This window comes from Glycine soja, chromosome 6, assembly GCF_004193775.1.
Source record: "Glycine soja cultivar W05 chromosome 6, ASM419377v2, whole genome shotgun sequence".
NCBI classification, from domain to species: Eukaryota; Viridiplantae; Streptophyta; class Magnoliopsida; order Fabales; family Fabaceae; genus Glycine; species Glycine soja.
Genome location: NC_041007.1, coordinates 43,720,731 through 43,742,243, shown reverse-complemented (window position 1 = coordinate 43,742,243; position 21,513 = coordinate 43,720,731). Strand labels below are relative to the sequence as shown.

The 21,513-nt window shown below is 31.9% G+C and overlaps 3 protein-coding genes and 1 long non-coding RNA gene across 6 annotated transcripts; 1 reads left to right on the top strand and 3 right to left on the bottom strand.

Moving 5' to 3' along the window:
* Positions 1–7,389: 7,389 nt before the first annotated feature.
* On the bottom strand, positions 7,390–9,114 carry LOC114417074 (ervatamin-B-like). Its single transcript, XM_028382176.1, has 2 exons — positions 8,599–9,114; positions 7,390–8,080 (listed from the first exon to the last, which is right to left on the bottom strand). Exons 1-2 carry the CDS (start codon positions 9,023–9,025, stop codon positions 7,497–7,499), a joined length of 1,011 nt encoding a protein of 336 aa, XP_028237977.1. The 5' UTR covers positions 9,026–9,114; the 3' UTR covers positions 7,390–7,496.
* A 1,287-nt stretch (positions 9,115–10,401) lies between these two features.
* Positions 10,402–12,776, bottom strand: LOC114417075 (60S ribosomal protein L11-like). The gene is made up of 5 exons (XM_028382177.1): positions 12,643–12,776; positions 12,397–12,504; positions 12,248–12,290; positions 11,398–11,593; positions 10,402–10,842 (listed from the first exon to the last, which is right to left on the bottom strand). The coding sequence occupies exons 1-5, from the start codon at positions 12,643–12,645 to the stop codon at positions 10,647–10,649; spliced, it is 546 nt and encodes a 181-aa protein (XP_028237978.1). The 5' UTR covers positions 12,646–12,776; the 3' UTR covers positions 10,402–10,646.
* Positions 12,777–15,186: 2,410 nt separating this feature from the next.
* Positions 15,187–17,204, bottom strand: LOC114417073 (E3 ubiquitin-protein ligase RNF133-like). 3 transcript variants are annotated; one of them, XM_028382172.1, is made up of 3 exons: positions 16,670–17,204; positions 16,431–16,513; positions 15,187–15,920 (listed from the first exon to the last, which is right to left on the bottom strand). In XM_028382172.1, the coding sequence occupies exons 1-3, from the start codon at positions 16,808–16,810 to the stop codon at positions 15,353–15,355; spliced, it is 792 nt and encodes a 263-aa protein (XP_028237973.1). In that variant the 5' UTR covers positions 16,811–17,204; the 3' UTR covers positions 15,187–15,352. The 3 variants fall into 3 exon arrangements, with proteins under 3 accessions (XP_028237973.1, XP_028237974.1, XP_028237975.1); XM_028382173.1 differs by having other exon boundaries at positions 16,431–16,510; positions 16,670–17,199; XM_028382174.1 differs by lacking the exon at positions 16,431–16,513 and having other exon boundaries at positions 16,670–16,805.
* Positions 17,205–18,739: 1,535 nt separating this feature from the next.
* LOC114414217 lies at positions 18,740–21,295 on the top strand. Its single transcript, XR_003667162.1, has 2 exons — positions 18,740–19,283; positions 21,118–21,295. It is a non-coding gene; the product is annotated as an uncharacterized LOC114414217 (long non-coding RNA).
* Positions 21,296–21,513: the final 218 nt, after the last annotated feature.

Below are 21,513 nucleotides of genomic sequence, written 5' to 3'. Positions count from 1 at the left end.
TGAAATGACACAACGAAACAATATATGGTTCACTTTTATCATTTCAAAAAACTATATGAAATGGAATACATTATGAGGAAGAAGACATACCCGAAGAAATCGAATGTCGTGAATGCACCAATCATCGCATCTCTCAAAAAATTGTCGTTCCCTAAAGCATCAGCCATGGCATTCTTATTGTTCTTCATTGCTCTTCTTCCCATGCTTTATTTTGCTCTACTTCTAAGAGTATGTTGCCTATTCAAATATGTGCGTTTTGACAGAGAACTTATGAAGTGTGGACTTTTATTGATGCACCTGTTGATATTCTTCTACACCCAACAGTAAGAGTAAAAAACAAAAAATGCCCTTAAGTATAACTTATACAGATTGGCAATCCCGTGATGCTATTACGGATTCACAATCCGTAACACCATTAAGGATTCACAATTTGTAAGGCCATTACAGATTGACAATCGGTAAGAATATTATGGATTGCAAATTCATATGTTTATGAATATTAGAAAATGTCAGATTTAGAAATAAATCAAAAAGTGTTGGGCTTATAAGATTTTCTTCCGGTGTAGAAAGAAAATCCCTTGCAGTGTTTGTTTGTTCAGCTACATATTGGGCCAACATGCATTAGTGAGATATATTTGTTTGAGCCATTTTCTAGTTGCACCACCAAATTTATTTATACACCCATATCTAAACACCAAATACAGAAAATGTCCTTACATATAGATTGGTCATCCGTTTTCATCCATAATTGTATAATCATGGACTTTGGTGACAATTATTTATATTAGTTAACAAAAAATTTTCTTGCATCCAACATATCATTTTATACATGTTGGTTAAAGGCAAAAATCGAAAATACACTTACAAATTGCAGATACAAATTAGTAATCCAGGGCTATTTTTTAAAAAAATTATGATATAATTTTATTTTTTTTACTCAGAAAATCATCGTTCCCTGAAGCATCAGCCATGGCGTTCTTATTGTTCTTCATTGCTCTTCTTCCCATGCTTCATTTTGCTCTGCTTCTGAGAGTATGTTGCCTATTCAAATATGTGCATTTTGACAGAGAACTTATGAAGCGTGGACTTTTATTGATGCACTTGTTGATACTCTTCTACACCCAGCAGTAAGAGTAAAAAACCAAAAATACCCTTAAGTATAACTTATACAGATTGGCAAGCCGTGATGCCATTACGGATTCACTATCCGTAATGCCATTACAGATTCGCAATCCATAACGCCATTAAGGATTCACAATTTGTAAGGCCATTACAGATTGACAATCGGTAAGAATATTATGGATTTCCAATACATAAGATTCTTATGGATTGCAAATTCGTATGTTTATGAATATTTAAAAAATGTCAGATTTAGAAATAAATCAAAGTGTTGGGCTTATAAGATTTTCTTCCGGTATAGAAAGAAAATCCCTTGAAGTGTTTGTTTGTTCTGCTACATATTGGGCCAACATGCATTAGTGAGATAGATTTGTTTGAGTCATTTTCTAGTTGCACCACCAAATTTATTGATACACCCATATCTAATATACCAAATACAGAAAATTTCCTTACATATAGATTGCCCATTCGTTTTCATCCATAATTGTATAATCATGAACTTTGGTGACAATTATTTATATTAGTTAACATAAATTTTTCTTGCACCCAACATATCATTTTATACATGTTTGGTTAAAGGCAAAAATCGAAAATACACTTACAAATTGCGGATACAAATTAGTAATCTAGGGCTATTTTTTAAAAAAATATATATGATATAATTTTATTTTTTTTATTTGGGTGGAGACAATATTGAAGGAATGCACCCACCTATTGTTCTTAGACGAAAAAAGTAAAATTGTTATGTTGAAAGTATCAATTTTTTGTTTCACATTCACAAAAATTTTGAACTAATATACTAATGTTGAAATTTTTTTAACAACTTAATGAACAAACAAATGTAGCATGAATTGAATAATCTTTGAAATTCAATGAATTTTGGAATTAAGTTGGTATATAGTGATCCTGAAGTATAGAACACAACTAAAAGACATATTTCATATATCTAATTTTGTGAATATTTTCTTTATCGGCTCAGATTGATGTGTTTTGTTTGACCCTTTGGTTGTATACATCTATTTTTAAAATTGACTTCAATTATATTACATTCTTTTCATCCATAATATCAGTAATGAAGAAGTCATTATAAGTCATTTTCCTATGTATTCTTGTGCTACAACCACTGTGCTATGACAATATCCTGAATGAATTGTATCCTCACATTTTTTTTTAAGTTTATATTACTAAATATTTTACCAACGATTGAAGTTCAAAACCCACCAACATGTTGTTCACCTCAAATTCATGTGTTTTTCATTTACATTTTGAAATTTATATCTATAATTTGCCAAAAGCCATAATCCATTTCATTATTGTGTTATTAACATTGTTGTTGAATTTAAGACTGGTAAAAATCATATAACTCAGTTGCTGAATTGAATATTAAAAAATCATGCAGATTACACAGTAAAGAAGTTAATTCGAAATTGTAAAATAGAGTTGTCACCCATTATGAATAGTTGGTTAAAAAAACAAACACATTGGTAAACAAACAACATTAACTCTTGAATCACATTACTTAAAGTCACATAAATTCCAATCAAACTTGACATTAACAGAGTACAGTAGTGTTAACCATCACCAAATATTGTCTACAATTTGATATCAAAATACAAAAGACAAAGTAAAGTAAAACAAAACAATCATCCCTACAGTAGCTATAGTCCACTCAATTGATATCAAATCTTCTCAACCTTGATCCTTTTCTTAAAAGAGTTTAGTGACAATTGCATTTCTGAAGATTGACTCTGTATCAACTTCATTCAAATATTTTGTGGTTAAAGTTTAATAAGTCAGCTACTAATACATTAGAAACATAATTTAACAACTAAGTACTAAATTTAACCTAAATGTTGAGGCTGGTTTTCGTATTCTGCACTATAAAAATTCAATATGGTTCTTCCAACAGATTGTAGTACATCAGTATATTGTTCTTTATATTTGCAATGCTTAATTCTACGCAAAGAAATGTTCAAGTTTGAACATTGAGGAGAAGAATCTACATTAATGTAACATAGAATGCCATAATTAAACATAGGATAGATATTTTAAATAAGGCAGAGGAGTAAAATAGGGCAATAGTAGGATAGTTTACTAATTAGAATCTTGTATGGAACTTGTGGTGCTACAACCACTGTCCAAATCTTCACACAATATCAATCTTTTCTTAAGTCTGAGGTTAGGTGTAATCGGACTATTTTGGATGTTTTGAAAACTTGTTACACCAAACATTGTTAAATATTGTTATTGACAGAAATCCTGTGGGTGTATTTTGGCTGAGTTGCATCCTCAATGTTATTTTACATTGACACCACAAAAGCATAAAATAGATATGTCATAAAACCCGAGTGTATAAGTATAGAAGTATATAAGTATTAAGTATTAAGTATTTAATATAACTTAGATTAGTCATAAAACACCTCAACTTGGATCAAAGATGTGTCATCAACCAAACCTTCTTTGAACAACTTGATAATGGATAAATCAGTACAAATCTTTTTTACTCTAAAAATTTTCTCAAACTGTGAGCTGCATCCACTATGAAAAGCAACAAATACTTATTACTTAATAGAAAACAATAAAATACCATAGAATAGAATTGTAAATACCAACCGTAAAATACCATTTACCCATTATCTTCTATTTGGAGTATGTTCACTTTGGCTAGATGAACCATGAACTCTATCTCCCTATATTCAAAACAGTGAGTAAAAATTTGATAATATTATAAAATATCACAAACGAAATAAATTATAAATTTTTGAAATGAATAAACCTTTGAGTCCACCAGCACCATCTCCATGGGTAATGGTGAATCCATATTTTGAAGCATCCTACAACATAAAGCTGGTTAATACAAATCACATCACAGTCAATACAAAAATGCATTTTAATATTTCAATCTTACAATCTACTAATGTTACAAATAGTTTTTAAAATAAAAAAACATATACTTGTTCAAGCAACACCAAAAAATATAGTACCTATTTGTAATACCTTGAAAACTCTAGACTTTGATAGTAATTTCAACAATCATTTTCGACAGTAATTTCAGCAACAAAGTTGTATTAGTTAACCATTTTTTTCAAAATAAAAAATAATTGAAAGACAATATTCAAATACTTTGGAAACACTTCACTTTGGCTAGATGAACCATGGACTCTATCTCCTTACATTCAAAATAGTGAGTAAAAATTTGATAATATTATAAAATATCACAAACGAAATAAATTGTAAATTTTTTAAATGAACAAACCTTTGAGTCTACCAACACCATCTCCATGGATAATGGTATTTTGCTGCTAGATGTTTGTTTGTTAGTTGAAATATCTGATAACATCCACAAACGAACAACCCTAACCATGATTCATCAACTCTCTTTCTCATCATTGATCTCAGTCATTGAGTTGAATTTGTTAGTCATTTTGTAAAACTAAAGCAGAGTATATTTATAGTGCAAATGGATTTTCAACAAATGCAACAAAACTCACAAACGAATTTCAACCTACTAAAACAGAGTATATTTATACACATTACATATAATAGGTGATCAGCCTTACACTTGGGTGGGAACACAAACAAATTTGAATTTCAAATTCAAATTAAAAGATGAACATCAACCTTTACCTCTTCAATGAAACTTCATCTGCATGTAGAAAAAGATTATGCTACGCTCTCAAAAATACCATTTGTTGTGTGTTCTTAATCTGCCACACACAAAAGGCCACCTACATGCTACTTATTTCATGCTCATGTCGCTATTATACTTTATTTTTTGACCAAACGTAGTCAATAAGCAATCTTGATTTTTGTGCGTAACCAAACTGTGTTCTGCATGCAACAAGAAGCCTTGCCATGCTGCTTTGTAGCGTGAGTGTGCTGTTGGTTTTGGTTCCATTGGAACCATGTAGTTACTACCAAAAGAAGCAAAATAGTTGAAAGCCTTTCAATCTTCAACTGCACCAAATTGTGACATGTGTACTTTATTTTCAACTGGGGCAGTTTTTGAATCCTCAAATGTTACTATTATATATATATGTGGGTGTAGGTGTGTGTATGTATATCTTCTCAAATTTAAGCATACATGTATGGTTGAATAGAAGAATAATTCTTAGTTAGGAAAATGGAGAGGAAAAGGAAATAACATGAAAATTTATGTTAAAAAATGTTCTACTTTGAACTTTTCAGCTATACTGGACTTGCACTGGTTGTTTTATTAGTCGTGATTTTTCATTTTTTTTATATATTGGATTTGACGAAATATGTTGAAAGAGAAACATTAAATACTTAACATTCTGTGAGTTCAGTATCTTTTTTTTCCCTATGTACACACAGTTTTGCCGTCGCAAGGCACAGTTTAATTTTTTAATGGAAATAAACAATGAAAATAAAACACCAATATGAGTAAGCTTTTCTTTTTAGGGAAACCCATGTGAGTAAGCTAATCACCATATTAATGAAGTTGCAAAATGCCAAAAATACAATTCAAGTGCGCGTAAATTTTAGAGACGCTTGCATCTCACTAGTCATTATTAAGTCTATTAAAAAAAAAGTCTATGAGTCTTTAGACGTTATTCGTCTCCTAGAATGAATTAAATATAAGTACTCTACAAAATTAGAAATTTTCCTTTTATAATGATGACACTGAACATCAAACCTAAGATTTCATGCATGCATATTATTCAAATTGTTCAGCACTAGGCTGGCTCTAATGAATTCACAAGACTAAAGACTTTTAATTAGTCTTAATATGGGAATTAATGGGACATTATCTCTTGTAATTGTCTTCAAATATAACTCTTAAGGAATTAAGAGCGATATTAGGTGATTTAGACTCTCTCACTTGAGAAATCATGATTAGAATATGTTCAAAAGTACAAATAAAAATCATATTCATGTTAAAAAGAGAAAAATCTATTATGATTACATCAAGAGTAGTTCTGGTGTGGAGAACCCCCAACACATTTCTAAACTCATCACAACACCATCTCACAACTTTAAGCATTTTTTTTCTTAACCTTTTATGTTCCATGCTTTGTAGTTAATTCATTTAAGTCATATTTGTAGTTAATTAATGAACAAGATTCAATTTGAGTCACAAATTGCTTAAACACTATATATATATATAATCGAAGTTCCTATGGAATCAATACTCGATCTTACCATTTTAATACTACTTGTATGACTTGGTACACTTGTCAAAGAGTCAACAATAACAAAACAATGTAAAAAATGACTTTTGTGCATTTTACCATCACTTGTCGTGTAGGAACGAAAGTCAACCTTAGTGATCCGATGGTGCTGAGTGGAAGGGTTGTAGCTCAACGGCTAAAAGTTACTCTAGGTGTAAAAGGCTGATCTTCCCCAAAGCTCACATCGACGGGAAGGTTTGGCACCTCGATGTCAGCTCTTCGCCACCTGGGGATGTAGTATGTTCCAAGGGTTGGATTGTTTAATCATTAAAGCAGTACGTGAGTTGGATTCAGAACATCGTGAGACAGTTCAATCCATACTAGTGTGGGCGTGAGAGCATTGAGAGGACTTTTCCCTAGTACGAGAGGACCAGGAAAGATGCACCTTTGGTGTGCCAGTTATCGTGCCCACAGTAAACACTAGTAGCCAAGTGCAGAGTGGGTAATTGCTGAAAGCATCTTAGTAAACCCACCCCAAGATGAGTGCTTTCCTATACTGACTTCCCCATTGGAGATGGAGCGAAAAAAGTTATGAATTCAAGAGAAGATCACAGTGAGATGAGCCATTTCTAATTAATGATAGGTGTCAAGTGGAAGTGCATTGATATACATAGTTAAGGCATCCTAACAAACCGGTAGACTTGAACCTTGTTCCTACATGATCTGATCAATTCGATCTATCTAAATCAGTTGTGGTTATAACTAATGTAAAAAACTACTTTTTACATTGATGATAATTACAATCGATGTCAAAAGTCAAAATCATTCATCTTATGTCAATAGTGATAAAATACACAAAAATTAAAAATTTGAGTGATAAAATTTATAAAATAATAAAAATTGAATGGTCAAATTTACACTTAAGCATCATTTTTTATAGGATTTTAAGGTGAACCTTATTAAGCACTTGAGTCATGCCATGTTATGATTCATATGCTTATTTGTTTTCCTATTTTCATTTTAGGTTTAATATTTTTTTCGCTCCCATGATGTTTCAAGCAATTTCTATCCAAGCCTTCGGAATTCCAAAGATTATATACATAGTTAGGAAGTTAAATAACATTTAGTATATATCCTCTAGGGTATAACAAAATATATATATTGATATGGTAATAGTTTACATTTAAATACAGCCATAAGTTCAAACTAAGCATGCATGAAGCACAATTTACATAATTGAACTATTTAAGAAGTTGGATAAGATGAATCCAAGGCAATTCCACATAAACCATGCTTGGCAGCTATACCTCGTTGCATCCTTACGTATCCTTTCTCACCCCATTGTGTACCCCATGAATTCTTCACAATCCAATAGTCTGTTCCATTAGCTGTGCCATAACCAACTGCAGTAACACCATGGTCTAGCTCAGTCCCACATTCTCCGTTGTAAATTCCACTAGAGTAAAACATGAAACCTGCACCGTCTGCATCAATAGAAACTGACACTGGTTGGTTAGCCACGGCTTTTTGAAGTGCCGTCTCGCTATTGGGAGGAACCTTCTCATATCCCTTAATTTGTGCCACTGGAGAGGTTGCTTTGTTACATTTTCCATCAACTGCCTTGTAGGGGTAGTTAGTCTCACTGGTGATTCCACCATTTTTTATAATGAATTCAAACCCATCTTCCATGTAACCACCTTCACATCCTTGGTCTACACCTTTTGTGTCACAATCCACTAGCTCTTGCTCTGAGAGTGAAACTAGTTTTCCTGTAGTTATTTGATGGATACCCTCGGTTGCAGCTATAGTTGAAAATGCCCAGCAGCTCCCTATAATTTTTCAAACAAAATTATGGTAAAACATTAATCAATTCGCCTTTCCATACATTAATGAAATTATGGCTCTCTAAGAATATAACTAAAATTTAAATATATTTGTAGTCCTTCAAATATATTTTTAATCTTTAAAAATTCTCTAAATTCAACTTGTTTATCCCTTAAAAATTATACAAGTCACATGACATAATAATAATACTTTCAATTATCTATCTTATCTGTTGTCTAATCACTAATGTAATGCTCACATCTTAAAAACAAAACAATATTTGACTAAAATAATATTATTTCCAAAAATGTATTGCAGTAGTAGAACTAGAAGGACTAATCAATGCAGTAGTAAGGATATTATTGGAAGAAAAAAAAGTAATTAGTATTTTTTTTATATTTTAAAGTGATAAAAAAAATTGAAGCAGAAATATTTTAAATGTGTCACATAAAATGAGATGAAGGAAATAATGATGGTTATGGAACATAATAAAGTACTTATTATATGATGTTCTTTATCTTACCACATTGACCTTGGTCTTTGATTGGAGTAACAGCTCCTTTTGTCCTCCAGTCTATGGCTGCAGGAATAGCAGTCACATTTTCATACTTAAATGTTGTTGTGCTAAACTCATGGGGCCTCTTGAATCCATTACGGGAAGCCTTGAATTCCTCAACTGTAAGGTCAGCAAGGTGATTAACACCAAGCTTGTAAGGTTTGTTGCCATCAGCATTGAATGATTCTATGAACTCCACATTGTCCTTGAATATCTGGAAACGTTTTTCCTTCTCTGCAGCATCCTTATACACTTTTCCATATTCGGTCATCCATTGTTCGTGTCTTTCTCGCATCGATGTCTCGTGCAGCTTGCGACACATCACCTGTGAAATCGCAACTGCAAGGAGGAGGAATAGAGCTAGCATGTGCTGCTTTTGGCATGTGAAAGCCATTTCTTATCAGCAAAAAGTTTAATGAGTTTTGGAAGAGAGGGTTTGGTAAGATTCTGTTGTAGAGAGAAATGTTAATTTGGTATGCATTGATGAGAAAGACTCTGGTGGTTTATATAGAGATCATAAACTTTATGTTATGGAATTATTAATCTGAATATCTATGCATGTTGCTTTCTGATTGATTTCCCTGCTCGGGCAAGTTACCTTCAATTTACTCATTTAGACTGGTAGTTCATGTTGTTGTTATTTTATTAATTATTATTATTATTATTTGATGAAGAGTAGCTTCTGTTCGGACTAAGATGCTTTGCTACATTATCCAAATTCATTAGGCTAATGACTATAGTTTCGTCTGCTATGTTAAAAAACAAAGTAACGACCAACCGACACATAATACACATCAAGGCATGGTCACAGATTACAGAAGATCCTTTGTATTGGTTTTTATTCAGGTTCGTACATTCTTTGCGTTGAATAAAATCTGCTCGTTGTAGCATTAGCGCCTGAGTTCGTTTGACATGTGGAATTTGACATACACAGGTACCCTTTGAATCATGGTGCTGTAGCACGCATTTTCTCCCCTTACCTCATGTGCCTTAATAATTATTTGTGCAAATGTATTTCTTGTTTGAATGAAATTTAGATGAGTTGGCCAAAAATACTTTAGAAGAGTCAATTAATTGAGGATATTAAACTTTGATCAATGTACATTATGAAAATGAAATAATCCCTTTTTTTAAAAAAGAAATCTCAAAATTATCATTAATAAATTATTTTTGCAAAATAAATTATAGTATATTAAATCAATTAGCCATCCAGCAAAAAAAAAATTCAATTGGCCACGCCCTACATGTCATTGATCCGTCAGTTTCTAGAGGAAAAAACACGATTGACATTTGAGAAGAAAAATTCTACTAATCACTCAAATTTCTTGACAAAGTCTTATAAATATTTTACACCAACAATAAAAAAATATATAAAAAAATCAATTAATCAGGTAGGTGACCAAACTCCGAAGCATATGTACTATCATAGAATCACATCAGACATTGTTTTAATTCACTTTTTTCCCTCATTTTTCCTTATTAAAAATTTTCGTCCTCATTTTTCCTTATTGAATAGAGTTTCGAATAAAAAATATTTTCAACAACAAAAAAAATCTTATTCTTAAAACATAATTAATATGCAGTCCAACAACATCTTGCCCCAGTGTAGCAGAATTACTATTGATTATTGAATGTCAATAGCATGAATTTGCAATGGTTTGGTATTTAGGGGAAGAGTGCCAGGATACCACACTACTTCAAAAGCACACTCTAATAGGTTGGAACTTATTAAAAACAATAAAATCATGAGAAAAATCATTAAATATGATATAAGACCCACAAAATTTGATCATTTTCAATAAATAATCAATAAAGAGAATGCATTTAAAAGTGTCTCACATGTTCTTGTTGCAATAAAAGTGTCGTTTAAAAGGGCTATTGTTAATACATGTGCTTCATCACAAAACTGAAATGAGAAACATTGATTCATAACCTGCCTCAAAATTAAGATACTATCCCAGAAAGATAGTTGACAAAACTGATAAAAACACTCCCCTGAAATGAACTCAGTCTAACTAAACAATCGCCTGAGACTTGTTAAGGATCACTCCCTCATATTTCACCTGGAACCACTTCATAGCATCCTCCTTTGTGACACGGTGCTGGATTCCAACACGGGACTTGCACCTTCGGCGACGTCCCACACGATAGCCAGGACGCTCCAGAACAACAAAGAAGTCCATTCCATAAATACCAGTTGAAGGATCATACCTGAAGCAGAGTCAACAGTCAAGGACCAATATGTGTAAATTGAAATCTTCATAATCAAAGAAATTGAAAACATCATCAAACATGAGGGGAAATTAACCAAAAGTTAGTTGACATAACAAGGGAATGAATCCAAGAGGAATGAATCCAAGAGTGAGACTCGACAATGTCATTTAAAGACGGCATATAATTTGCAAAGCCAGTCAATCAATTAGACATACCATCACGCCTAGACTAATTAACAAATCAACCTAACTAATGCAAGTCCTGCTTTCTCAAAATCATCAAAAACATATTTCATATAAGCGCCAAAGTCCAAAACAACAAAAGAAAATTTTGAAACAACCATATTTATAAACTAGTTAGCATTTGGTTCAAGTCAAAAGTGGAATGCAGCATAATGGGGAAGAGATATGTTATGTCATATCCAAAATTTTGAATATGCATTGTGCACACGACAACCTATATCAAATCATCAACTTCCCTTCAGTCATAAAATGCTTACCGCAGGCAAAAGTAAAAACAACAGCATAAAAACCCAAGAGTTCTTCAACTTACTTGATTCCCAAATCGATATGCTCCTGAATGCCAAAGCCAAAGCAACCAGTATCACTGAAGTTCCTTCTGAGAAGTTCATATTCCTTCACCTTCAAACCACTCTCCAAAAGTTGCATTGCCTTGTCACCTCTGACAGTGACATAGCATGCAATCTTCTCATTTCTTCTAATCCCAAAGGAACGAACCGTGTACCTTGCTGTCAAAACCAAGAGAAGCAAAAAGATCTCTTACCATTCAACAGTGAAAAACAGCCACACGTATACAGTATACAAAACCTTTATCAAACACTAACAGTAAAACAAACTATTTAAAATATTTCACAGAGCAATAGACTATTTTTTCTATCTTTTGGACTCAGAAACATGGTTTAAATTAAATTAAGCAGATAAAAGACATACACTCAAGGATATCAGAGTCCTCATTTTCACTTTTTCCGCAGATTTATGAATCAAGTTCCTGAAGGAAACTTAAAAATGCATTCAATAAACCCACAACTATTCTGATTTTTCCCACAGAACAGGTTCACACTTAATATTGCAATTAATGAAAATTACGAAACTCAAACTACCATTACTTCCCTACTATCAGCCCTGTGAGTCTTGACATTGTAATTAAAGAAAGAAAAATGAAGCTTCAATTAAAAAGCCTAAAATAGACTACCCTAAATCTGGGGGGAGAATTCTACAAAACCACTTCATCAGCAATCTATATTTTTTTTTTAAAAATGATATAATGAGAAAAATTATCAAATTAATTTAAAAACAAAAACTTCCAATGAACACAGATTTGAGATCTATGTTCATTACCATCATTACAGAACTACCCATTTACAAACTTATTGAGAACTAACCTTTGGAAAACACAGGGGCTTGGCCACTAAGCTGTTCCAACACCTACAAGAAGAAAAATAGAAATTAAAAATTTTAATATATATATATATATATATTCCAAAAAAAAAAAAACATTTGTGGAAGCTGCGAGGTGTGAAGGGGTTTCAACCTTAGCGGCTCTGGTAAGACGATCTCCACTCTCGCCAACGGAGATATTGAGGACAAGCTTCTGCACCTTTATCTCCCTCATTGGGTTCGAAAGTTTCTTCTCTGAAGCCTGAAATCAAGTTCATTCCAATTCCAATTAACTATAAAACTATAAATTAAAAAACAAAAAGTAAAGAAAAATCGAGTTTATGAAAAGAGTTAATTTGATTTCGAAAGAAGAAGAAAGGAAAGGGAGAAAGTGGTCTACCATTGGATTTGGGGCTGTTGCGGCGGCAGAGTTATGAGAAGAAAGAGTTAATCAGAAAACCCCAAACAAAAAGGTTGGATGTTTGTCAATTGCACGTATAATAAAGCGGATCCGAAACCACAACGTTGCGGGTTGCTCTTTTTTTGTTTTTGATCAACACACTCAATTTGTTGGGCAATTACTTAATACAACCTATTATTTTTTGGTGTATCTCATTGGAAATAATAAAGCATTTGAATTGACATTTTCACCCTTTATTAATTCTAGTTTAAGGGTGGGTTACTATGGAGGATGTGAGTGCCACCTACTTTGATGGTAAAGAGCCACCGTACGTCTGCACAAACTTCCTCATGGAAACCACTATGATAAGCAGTTGTTTTGTTAGCTCGCAACCTTTGTTGTTTATGATGTTATAGATTAAGCAATTTGTAATGTAAATATATTATGAATTGGTCAATCCATATTCCAGTTTTTTTTGCATTATGAATTAACCGATTAGTAATACCAAAAAAATATATATTATGGATTGACCAATCCGTAACTATATCAAGAAGGTGAAGAGGTGAAGTTGCGCGTAGATCTGGTGTGCAAGGGGCTTGTGCATGCGATGGAGGGAGGTGGCAACGGTCACATGTGCAGATCTAGGTGATAAGAAAGTGATTACAACACACGATTGATGATGTCGTCGTTGGGTGGTATGCGCAAATCTGGTGGAAGGTGACAAAGCAACAAGGTGGCAAGAGGGGAAGAGTGGTTTTGGCCCACAAGTTGAAGGTTCATGGAGGAGGTAGTGAGAGAGAGGAAGCTAGGCTTTTGCTTGGAAGAATAAGAAGGATAAAAAAAAAGGGGATATTAAATAATATGGGGTGCACCAAGTAAAAGAGGAACTGCACTAAGTAATTTCCATTTTGTTGGTGTCAATTTGAGTCAGACTGAAGAACCATTGGACTCTCTTCAATGGGCCCCAAAATTTGGAATTGGGATAATTTGGGTCACGTTACGAATAAAAGTTTTGTAAACTTAATTCAACACACTGGTTGATTTATAGACTATCTTAAGAAAATATATTTTATTAATATCATCAATGTAATAATTATTTGTCATGTTTTAGCATATTGTGTATCATTATAAATATATTATCAATATTGCACAGTCAGTATAGTATATGACTACATGTTATATTAACATTATTTAATACTAGTTGGAAACTGGCACTATGTGCCTCGACTACTAATTTCTTTAATTTTTCTAGTTTTAAATTAAAAATAAAAGATGCAAATATCTGTTCCCATGGAGGATTTATTTTTTTAATAATTGTGTTTGAGATATAGTTGTGAAATTTGGTTTAGTCCAGCAAATCGAACCGGTCCAACCAAGATTCGGTGGTCTAATTAAGCCGATTCTACTATTAGATCAGTCACGTAATTGATCCAGGATGATCTAGTCAAATTCAGTCGGTTAGGTTACCGGATCTCAATTTGACCAATTCGACCCGACCGATCTTACAAAAAAAATAGATCACCTCTACGATGCCCGTGTTGATGTCTCATTATTATTAATTGTTATTTTGAATTTTGAAGTATGGATGAAATTTTCTTGCTCAAATAATGTTAGTTATATACTTATATATAATATATACATATATAATTTTAAAATTTTAATATATGTCAAGTCAAATCGAGCCAATTACTAGCCCGTCAATTAAACCACTAATCCATTATCTTGATTAGGAGAATGATTAGATCAAATTTCACAACTATGATTTGACAAGTTATTTTTTTAATAATTATTTGATTTAAAGTGATTTTTACAACTAGTTAGAGGACAAAATAGTCTATGAAAATATGTACACTAATTAAGAATAATTACCTTTATTAGTTATAGATTATATGTTTTTACATTAACATATAATATATCAAATTCAATAAAGTTATAGATAAAATTTTAGCAAAATGTATTTTATATTTAAATATCTTTTTTATATTTTTTTCACATAAGAATCTAACTTAATATAATAAATTTAATACAAATAAATAAGGATAACAAATTATAAACTCTTTTTATATATGTAAAAAAAAGTTGTGCACCTAGCTTAGATTGACTAGTCAAATTTCTGTCTGAGTTGAATTAAAATTAAAATGAAGATGAGTTTTTAAAACAAGGCCCCTACCCTATATTAAGTTATTTGGGTTATATATACTCATTTTGACCCTATTACACTTTTTCTACATAGTTATATAAATACCCCTATGATAGGTGATACTTGCAAGAAAAAAAATATAAATATCATAAGTAATATGATTTAATAAAAAGGAAATAAATGAGTTAAATAGGTGTATATTATATATGGGTTTTTATATAATATTACTATAAAAAATGGTAAATGTACATAATCCATATTTATAAGCCGAAAGTGCATCGCTTGCATGATGATTTGATTAGACTTGTATTTCTATTTTTAAGATTAACAACGAAGCGTTATGGTTCAAGTAGTGAAAAACAGACCAAGGGTCAATAGATAAATGCATGCAGAACTTTAAAGTATACTCTGAAAAATATTGGATAACAAAATGGTTTCCAATCTTATCTCATTAATTTTTATATCACTCACAAGTTCTACCTATCAAATATCATAGTAAATTCAGTGTATATGTTGGAATAAGCTACAAATAAATCAATCTCCCAACTCTAGCAAATTCTTGTGTGTACATTAGTAAGTCATTCTTCCCAATTGAAAAGCTTCTTCCATGGCCCTCAAAATTGACAAAAGCTCTCCATTAATCAAGTTGCTAGGTTCCAAATTTGCAATGTCATTGTTATTGAAGGATGAATGATTCCCCCTTCCAATCTCACAAATCACAAACCTACAAACTGGGCACTGGCCCTTACTTGTTAGCCATGGTACTATACAATCCTCATGAAACATGTGGTTGCATGGAGTGAGCATCACCTCTTCACTGGGATCAAAATCTTCTAGACAAATAGCACAACTCTTTCTATCTTCATCATTTTCTCCCTGCTTCTCTTTCAAAGGCTTTGCGGCATTGTTTCTGTAGTATAAGCTCACCCTCCTAGCATACCTCTTTGGGGGAGGGTCATAGACTACTTTCTTGAGCTTGCTCAAAGCTGTTGATTTGGTAATTTCTACCACCGGGAGAGCTTGTGTGCTTGTTTGGAATGTGGATCTTTGAGGGGGGTGAAGGAAAATCTCTCTTAGCCTTCCGATATCCTCATTGTGAGCATGAATTTGTTGTCTTCTAGGTGGTGGTGCAGGAAAACTGCAAATTGATCAAAAATTGGTAAATTAGCTAGACTTTTGTTCCACTCTTAAGCCTAAAAATTACTAGTTCATGCAACTAAATAGCATAAGCATATCATGGAGGGGTGGGGAGAGGTTGATATTTGATATGGAATTCAAATCATAGTGTTCATTTTCTGTCCTGCTAGAGAAAGAATTTCATTACTACCAAAAATTAGGCTCTTGGTGTCTTCCTTTTGGATTCCTTGAGAATAGTATTTGATTGTTAATTCATTTACCAATTGAGAACAAATTGTGAAATCCTGAATTTGTAGGAAATATTTTTAACTAGATTTCTCCTCAATGGTCATACTCGCATCAAACCTAATTCTTACTATCTAATTCAGTGAAATTTATAGAAATTGATACATGCATTCATATCTCAATCATTAAAGCATTTGATTATTCATTGAAGACAAACTTCTCACACTGATTACCATTCTTGGGAAGCCTAAACACATAAGCAAATTAGTATGCAACTTGGCCTTACTTTGGTATACTGTGGAATCCTAAAGGATTTCTGAAGTCCGAAAATCGTTCTCGAGCTAATACACACGAACTTCTGCCATCCTGCTAATATTATGAACCAAGATTATATACTGACTATCATACTCAAACAATGATAGTTCCATTCTCTGTTTCCATGAACATAAATTTAGTTTGCCTTTCTTTTCTGTGTCATCATGTCCTAAAAATAATGTCACTAAAACAATAATAGAATAAACTTACGGTGGCATGAGTAGAGTGAGATCTGTAAAACACAGGCACCTCATTGGATTCACGATGATTGAAAGTGTGGTCATCAAAGGATCTAAAACCTCTTTGCCATGACCCTGGCAAAGGTGTGAAATTGTTCATGTTGCGGCTCATGATGGTTTCACCTTCCTCTTCAATTGATCATGTAAAATACTTTTCTTTTTCGGGGTGCAAATATTGCTTCATATGTCAACTTCGGGAATTCATTTGTTCTGTTCATGTGGGTGTAAGCAAGAATATATCCTTACAGTGATAATGGTGTCACTTCTACTCATACTTTTTGATGAGTTCCTTCATTTTCCATGCTGATTCAAAGCCTGATTCTCACTCCATGTTGAAGATGCTCTAGTAGCTGCTGCTCAGAAATTAAGCAAAATAAATCAAGGAAGAATCTTATTCTCATATGTTGATGGATGCTTTATTAATATGATGCGTATTGGAAGTTCTGAGAAGATGGAAAGGGCTCCTAAAAAAGGAATAAAATGAGAGATGAAAATTTTAGAACGGAATATATATAGTTACATCACTAATTTTGAAATTTGTATATGAGATGATAAGTGATAGTTTCAATTACAGACGACCATTGTGGGCCTTTCTTTCCGCTGCTTTCCCTCAATTCTTGTCCAATTTTGATCACATAGCAGGATGGGAATTGGTTACTTTTAAAAGTTAGTGCTTTGTTAAGGACACCACCTGTCCCCATAAAATATATAAAAAAAACAAAAACAAAAAAGGTGTTATTGCTTATGAAAAAAAAACTCAAATGTGAAAATTGAAAAAGAAAAATGGGAAACTTTTTGAAAGGCTAAAGTATCATTTTAGTTTGTTATATTTTTAATAATTTTTGCTTTTATCTTTATATGTTTTAAAATTCCTATTTTAGTTTTCTAAAGTTTCATAAAGCAACTAATTTCATCATTCCATCAATTTCAAACTAATGTCTTTCACGTTTTACATTTTAAAATAATTAATTTTATCCTAATGAGTTAAAATCTGCACACATTTAAGAGAAGTTTGTTATCATAAAATAATTAATCTAAATAATGTGATGATTTTTAATCGGAAATATAATGATTTTAATTTATAAAAAATTCCCAACACCAAGAACCGATTCTCAAATCCCTAATCTTCAACTTAAATCCAACCGATTTCAGAACATCCAACCAAAATAAAGTCTATCTTTCAGCCAAGTGCACGTAGTGATAATATACTTCTTCCCTTCTCAATTATAAGAAGAAAAAAGACATATGATAATCACAATAGGATCCTTCAATTGCTTGGAAGAGCTCAGGTTCCAAGAGTTTTCCTTTATTAATATTTTGGTTATGTGTTGTTGACTCTGAAACTTACACATTGTATAATTTTTTTGGAATTCAGATCAGATTGACATGTAGGATTACGAATCAATCATATGTGGGTCTAATACTTCCTAAAAATTTATACGTCTTTAAATTAGTTAAAAATCGTTGAATCCGTAAAAATCCGATAAAATCCAGTGATTAACCGGTTTCTCTTAAAACAATTTTTTTTTCTTAAAAAAACTTTTAAAATAACATTGTTTTAGTTTATAATTTATGATACTTTAAGTGAAATTTATTTTTTATTATTATCAATTTATACATATTATGTTTTTTTCAATGTTGTTAGGATATTATATTAAAATATTTTATTGAAATTGATTCAATGCCCCTTAAATCATTGATCTTTATAGCAGTGCTTTCGTGGATTTGATGATGGGTCTCATTCCGATAACATTCCATTGTATTTCCATATGAGAGGCTGCTTTGAATTTTGCAAGTAATTACAGAAATGGAAATTGAATTGTTCAAAATTAATTACTTTGAATCATCTTAAGACTTACGTGCCCTGTGGTCTAGAAAAAGGGATGGACCATGCACAAAAATATAAAATATTAATTACTTTGATTAGTTAGGGATGAACCAGAAAAATATAAATTATTCAAAGCAAGTCCTTTGAATCTTGGGATCTTAAATACGACGATACTGTTTTAATAATAGAAAAAACACATATTGCTGAAAAGACTTTGCGGAAGCTCGCGTCGACAGCATGTGCAATAATTAAATTTCATACGACGAGAAGAGTCACGTATTTGTCCTTCACCTTCGTGGTAGCTTCTTATAGCCATGCCTGTCCTACAACTTTTATATACCATACAATAGGGCATGCAACTATTTGAAATCGATTTAATGAGTTGTAACTCGGAAGTAAGATTGGATGATGACTTTTTAACTGGATAATTCATTTTAATCATGTAATTGAAATATTTTAAGGTGAAATTATACGTTTGAATAAATCATTTAAAGAGAAATTAAATTCAGTCATTTTAATAAAGAATTTTATTCAACAGAGAATGCATGAATTGAAATTCTTTGCAAAAATAAGAGAATTTTAATTTCTTTGCAACTCCTCTCTACGGCCGGTCTCGTTTCACTATCTCACAGTCACGAAAACCTTCATTCAAATCGTACACTCTCGATGGCTATTACCTCATTCAGATTGCATACTCTCACAATGGCTACGACCTCCGTTCTCTCTTGATTCAGATCGCACATTTTCTTCATACAAGGTTGGTTTCTCATCTCCATTATCTAGGATTAATTTGCGATTTGTGCTTTGTTCCCATTGTCGTGTTATCTGGATCTGAATTTTAAATAAATTTACTTCCACTATTGGAGATGTGGGAGAGGGCTTGGGGTTCTATTTCAGTTTGAAATTTTTATTTTTTGTTTGGGGTTGAGTTAGGTGGTGAACACCATGTGTTTGTGAATATGCATGAAAAAGGGAGAGAAAAATTATTTAAATTCCACTAGTAGGTTTAATATTATTTTCAGTTTCCATTAGGTTTAATATTATTTAGCAGTGAAAGGGACCTCCACTAGTAGGTGCATAAGTGGAAAATTATAGCAAGCAATTTGCACCTTTGTTGATTTTGCTGAAGCAACGATCTTTATTATATAAAGTATGTTTGTACACATTACAATACTTTATAGGTTAATGATAGTCCTTGGATATATTCCTTATTATCATCATGACTTTAAGTGCTCTATAAGATTTGTCTAAATGGTTATGCCTTTCATCGTGCCTGCCACCATGTGTTTGCTATGTTAGTATCAATGCTGAGAATTGGTAGCAAGTACATTTTCTTTCAAATGTATAGTAACTTATTTTTATTCCTGATCCACTGTTCTTATGTAATGTTGATATCCTAAAGATTAGGTTGAGCTAATTTCAAAAGCTTTTAACTTGTAGATATGGAGAACATACAACAATGTTATACTTTGCCAGCATAGAAGTAATGTGTAGTTAATAATACCTCTGATTATTTTGTTTACCCTGCTTCTTGTATCCTTTATTTTATTAGGTAGCTAACAAATACCAATCACCATATTTGAAAATACAGAAGGGGAAGGGGATGGGGTGGGGTGGGGAATTAGATTCTATGAAATGGAAACAAAGTTTTCAGTTGAACCATACTGTTCTTAACCAATAGGAATGTTAAAACCACCATGACTTTAGATGCATCTTCATCCTTCAGCAAGTCCATTTTCAGTTTTATTATTTTTGGGTTTGTGATCATCAATGTGAAACTTTTCAGCAAGAGTTGAATTTCTATTTTTACTTTTCTCACTTACCATAACGTGCACTGTTCAATATTGCTATGTTATGCCAATTGCCCGGACACTCACTAGTAGTAGTAATTAATACTGTTATTACCACGGTGCTGTATTTATAGTTTCAATTAAGTGGTTTGCTAGGAGTCACATAGAATGCTTACATACTGGAAATTTGACTAATGTGTTGGTGCCTCATTGATTCTAATTGTGGTTGGCATATTCACCGTGCATTTTTTGGGTCATTTGGAAAGCAATGGTTTGATTATTATATGCAAATACACTATCTACATTGAGTCATATCATATGTAGTGGAAGCACTGGATATTTATGTGCAGATCCCATATAGGATGAATAAGTTCCTATATCTTCTCATATTTATGTACTATGATATATAAAATATGATATATAGAAATCCTTCATCATTTTGCCTCAATTTATCACTCTGGTCTTTGATTGTTATTATGAATGAGTTAATGTATAACACATGCCATAGTATTTTTTTTTTTTTTTATCAGCACATGACATAGTATTGTTGTTGCCGGCTGTTTCAAAATTTGAACTATATGTACATTTATATATACTTATTTAACTCAATATATTCTACATTCTAATTTGTACTTCAGGATGAAAACTCTACACCAGTTAGTAATTCCATCTAGTTTTAGTCCTATAATTTCTTTTCATGAATATAAGCCCCTATATTTTTTCTTATGGTTAATTATGTTTCTAGGTTTGAAAATTCTATACCAATCATTACTAATACAATGATTTTTTGTTGATGTGCAGGGATAGATCGTGAGAATGTCTTTTGGCTTATGTGGGGACTATTTTTTTTTAATGAAGCTTTTCAAAATATATTGATGTCTTAGGTTGTATTCTGGAATCATTAATTTTCAAATTATTCTCATTTTTATATTTTTAATGACACTGATGATGATAAAATATAAAGAAGGTACTTTATATATGCTTCCTTTTGTTTTAGTTTTTCTTGTTGGAATATATATTTTTTATGCTTTAGTTCTAAATTCATATTTTTAAAATATAATTGGAGAAAAAAATAAAAAAAATGAAATATAATATATTGAAATTAGTTAATTCAAACAAAAGACTTCAAAAATATAAGGAATTTAAATTGGTTTATTCAAACAAGAAATTTGAAATTCAAGGAATTTAAATTGGTTT

Coding starts and splice junctions, on each gene's coding strand:
- LOC114417074 (XM_028382176.1), bottom strand. CDS start 9,025: ATGGCTTTCACATGCCAAAAGCAGCACATGCTAGCTCTATTCCTCCTC. Junction 8,081..8,598: donor CAAAGACCAAGGTCAATGTG/GTAAGATAAAGA, acceptor GAAAAATTATAG/GGAGCTGCTGGGCATTTTCA.
- LOC114417075 (XM_028382177.1), bottom strand. Junction 12,291..12,396: donor GTCTTACCAGAGCCGCTAAG/GTTGAAACCCCT, acceptor TTCTTCTTGTAG/GTGTTGGAACAGCTTAGTGG. Junction 11,594..12,247: donor AGCCCCTGTGTTTTCCAAAG/GTTAGTTCTCAA, acceptor TGGTTTTGACAG/CAAGGTACACGGTTCGTTCC.
- LOC114417073 (XM_028382172.1), bottom strand. CDS start 16,810: ATGAGCCGCAACATGAACAATTTCACACCTTTGCCAGGGTCATGGCAA. Junction 16,514..16,669: donor CTCACTCTACTCATGCCACC/GTAAGTTTATTC, acceptor TCATAATATTAG/CAGGATGGCAGAAGTTCGTG. Junction 15,921..16,430: donor GGATTCCACAGTATACCAAA/GTAAGGCCAAGT, acceptor ATCAATTTGCAG/TTTTCCTGCACCACCACCTA.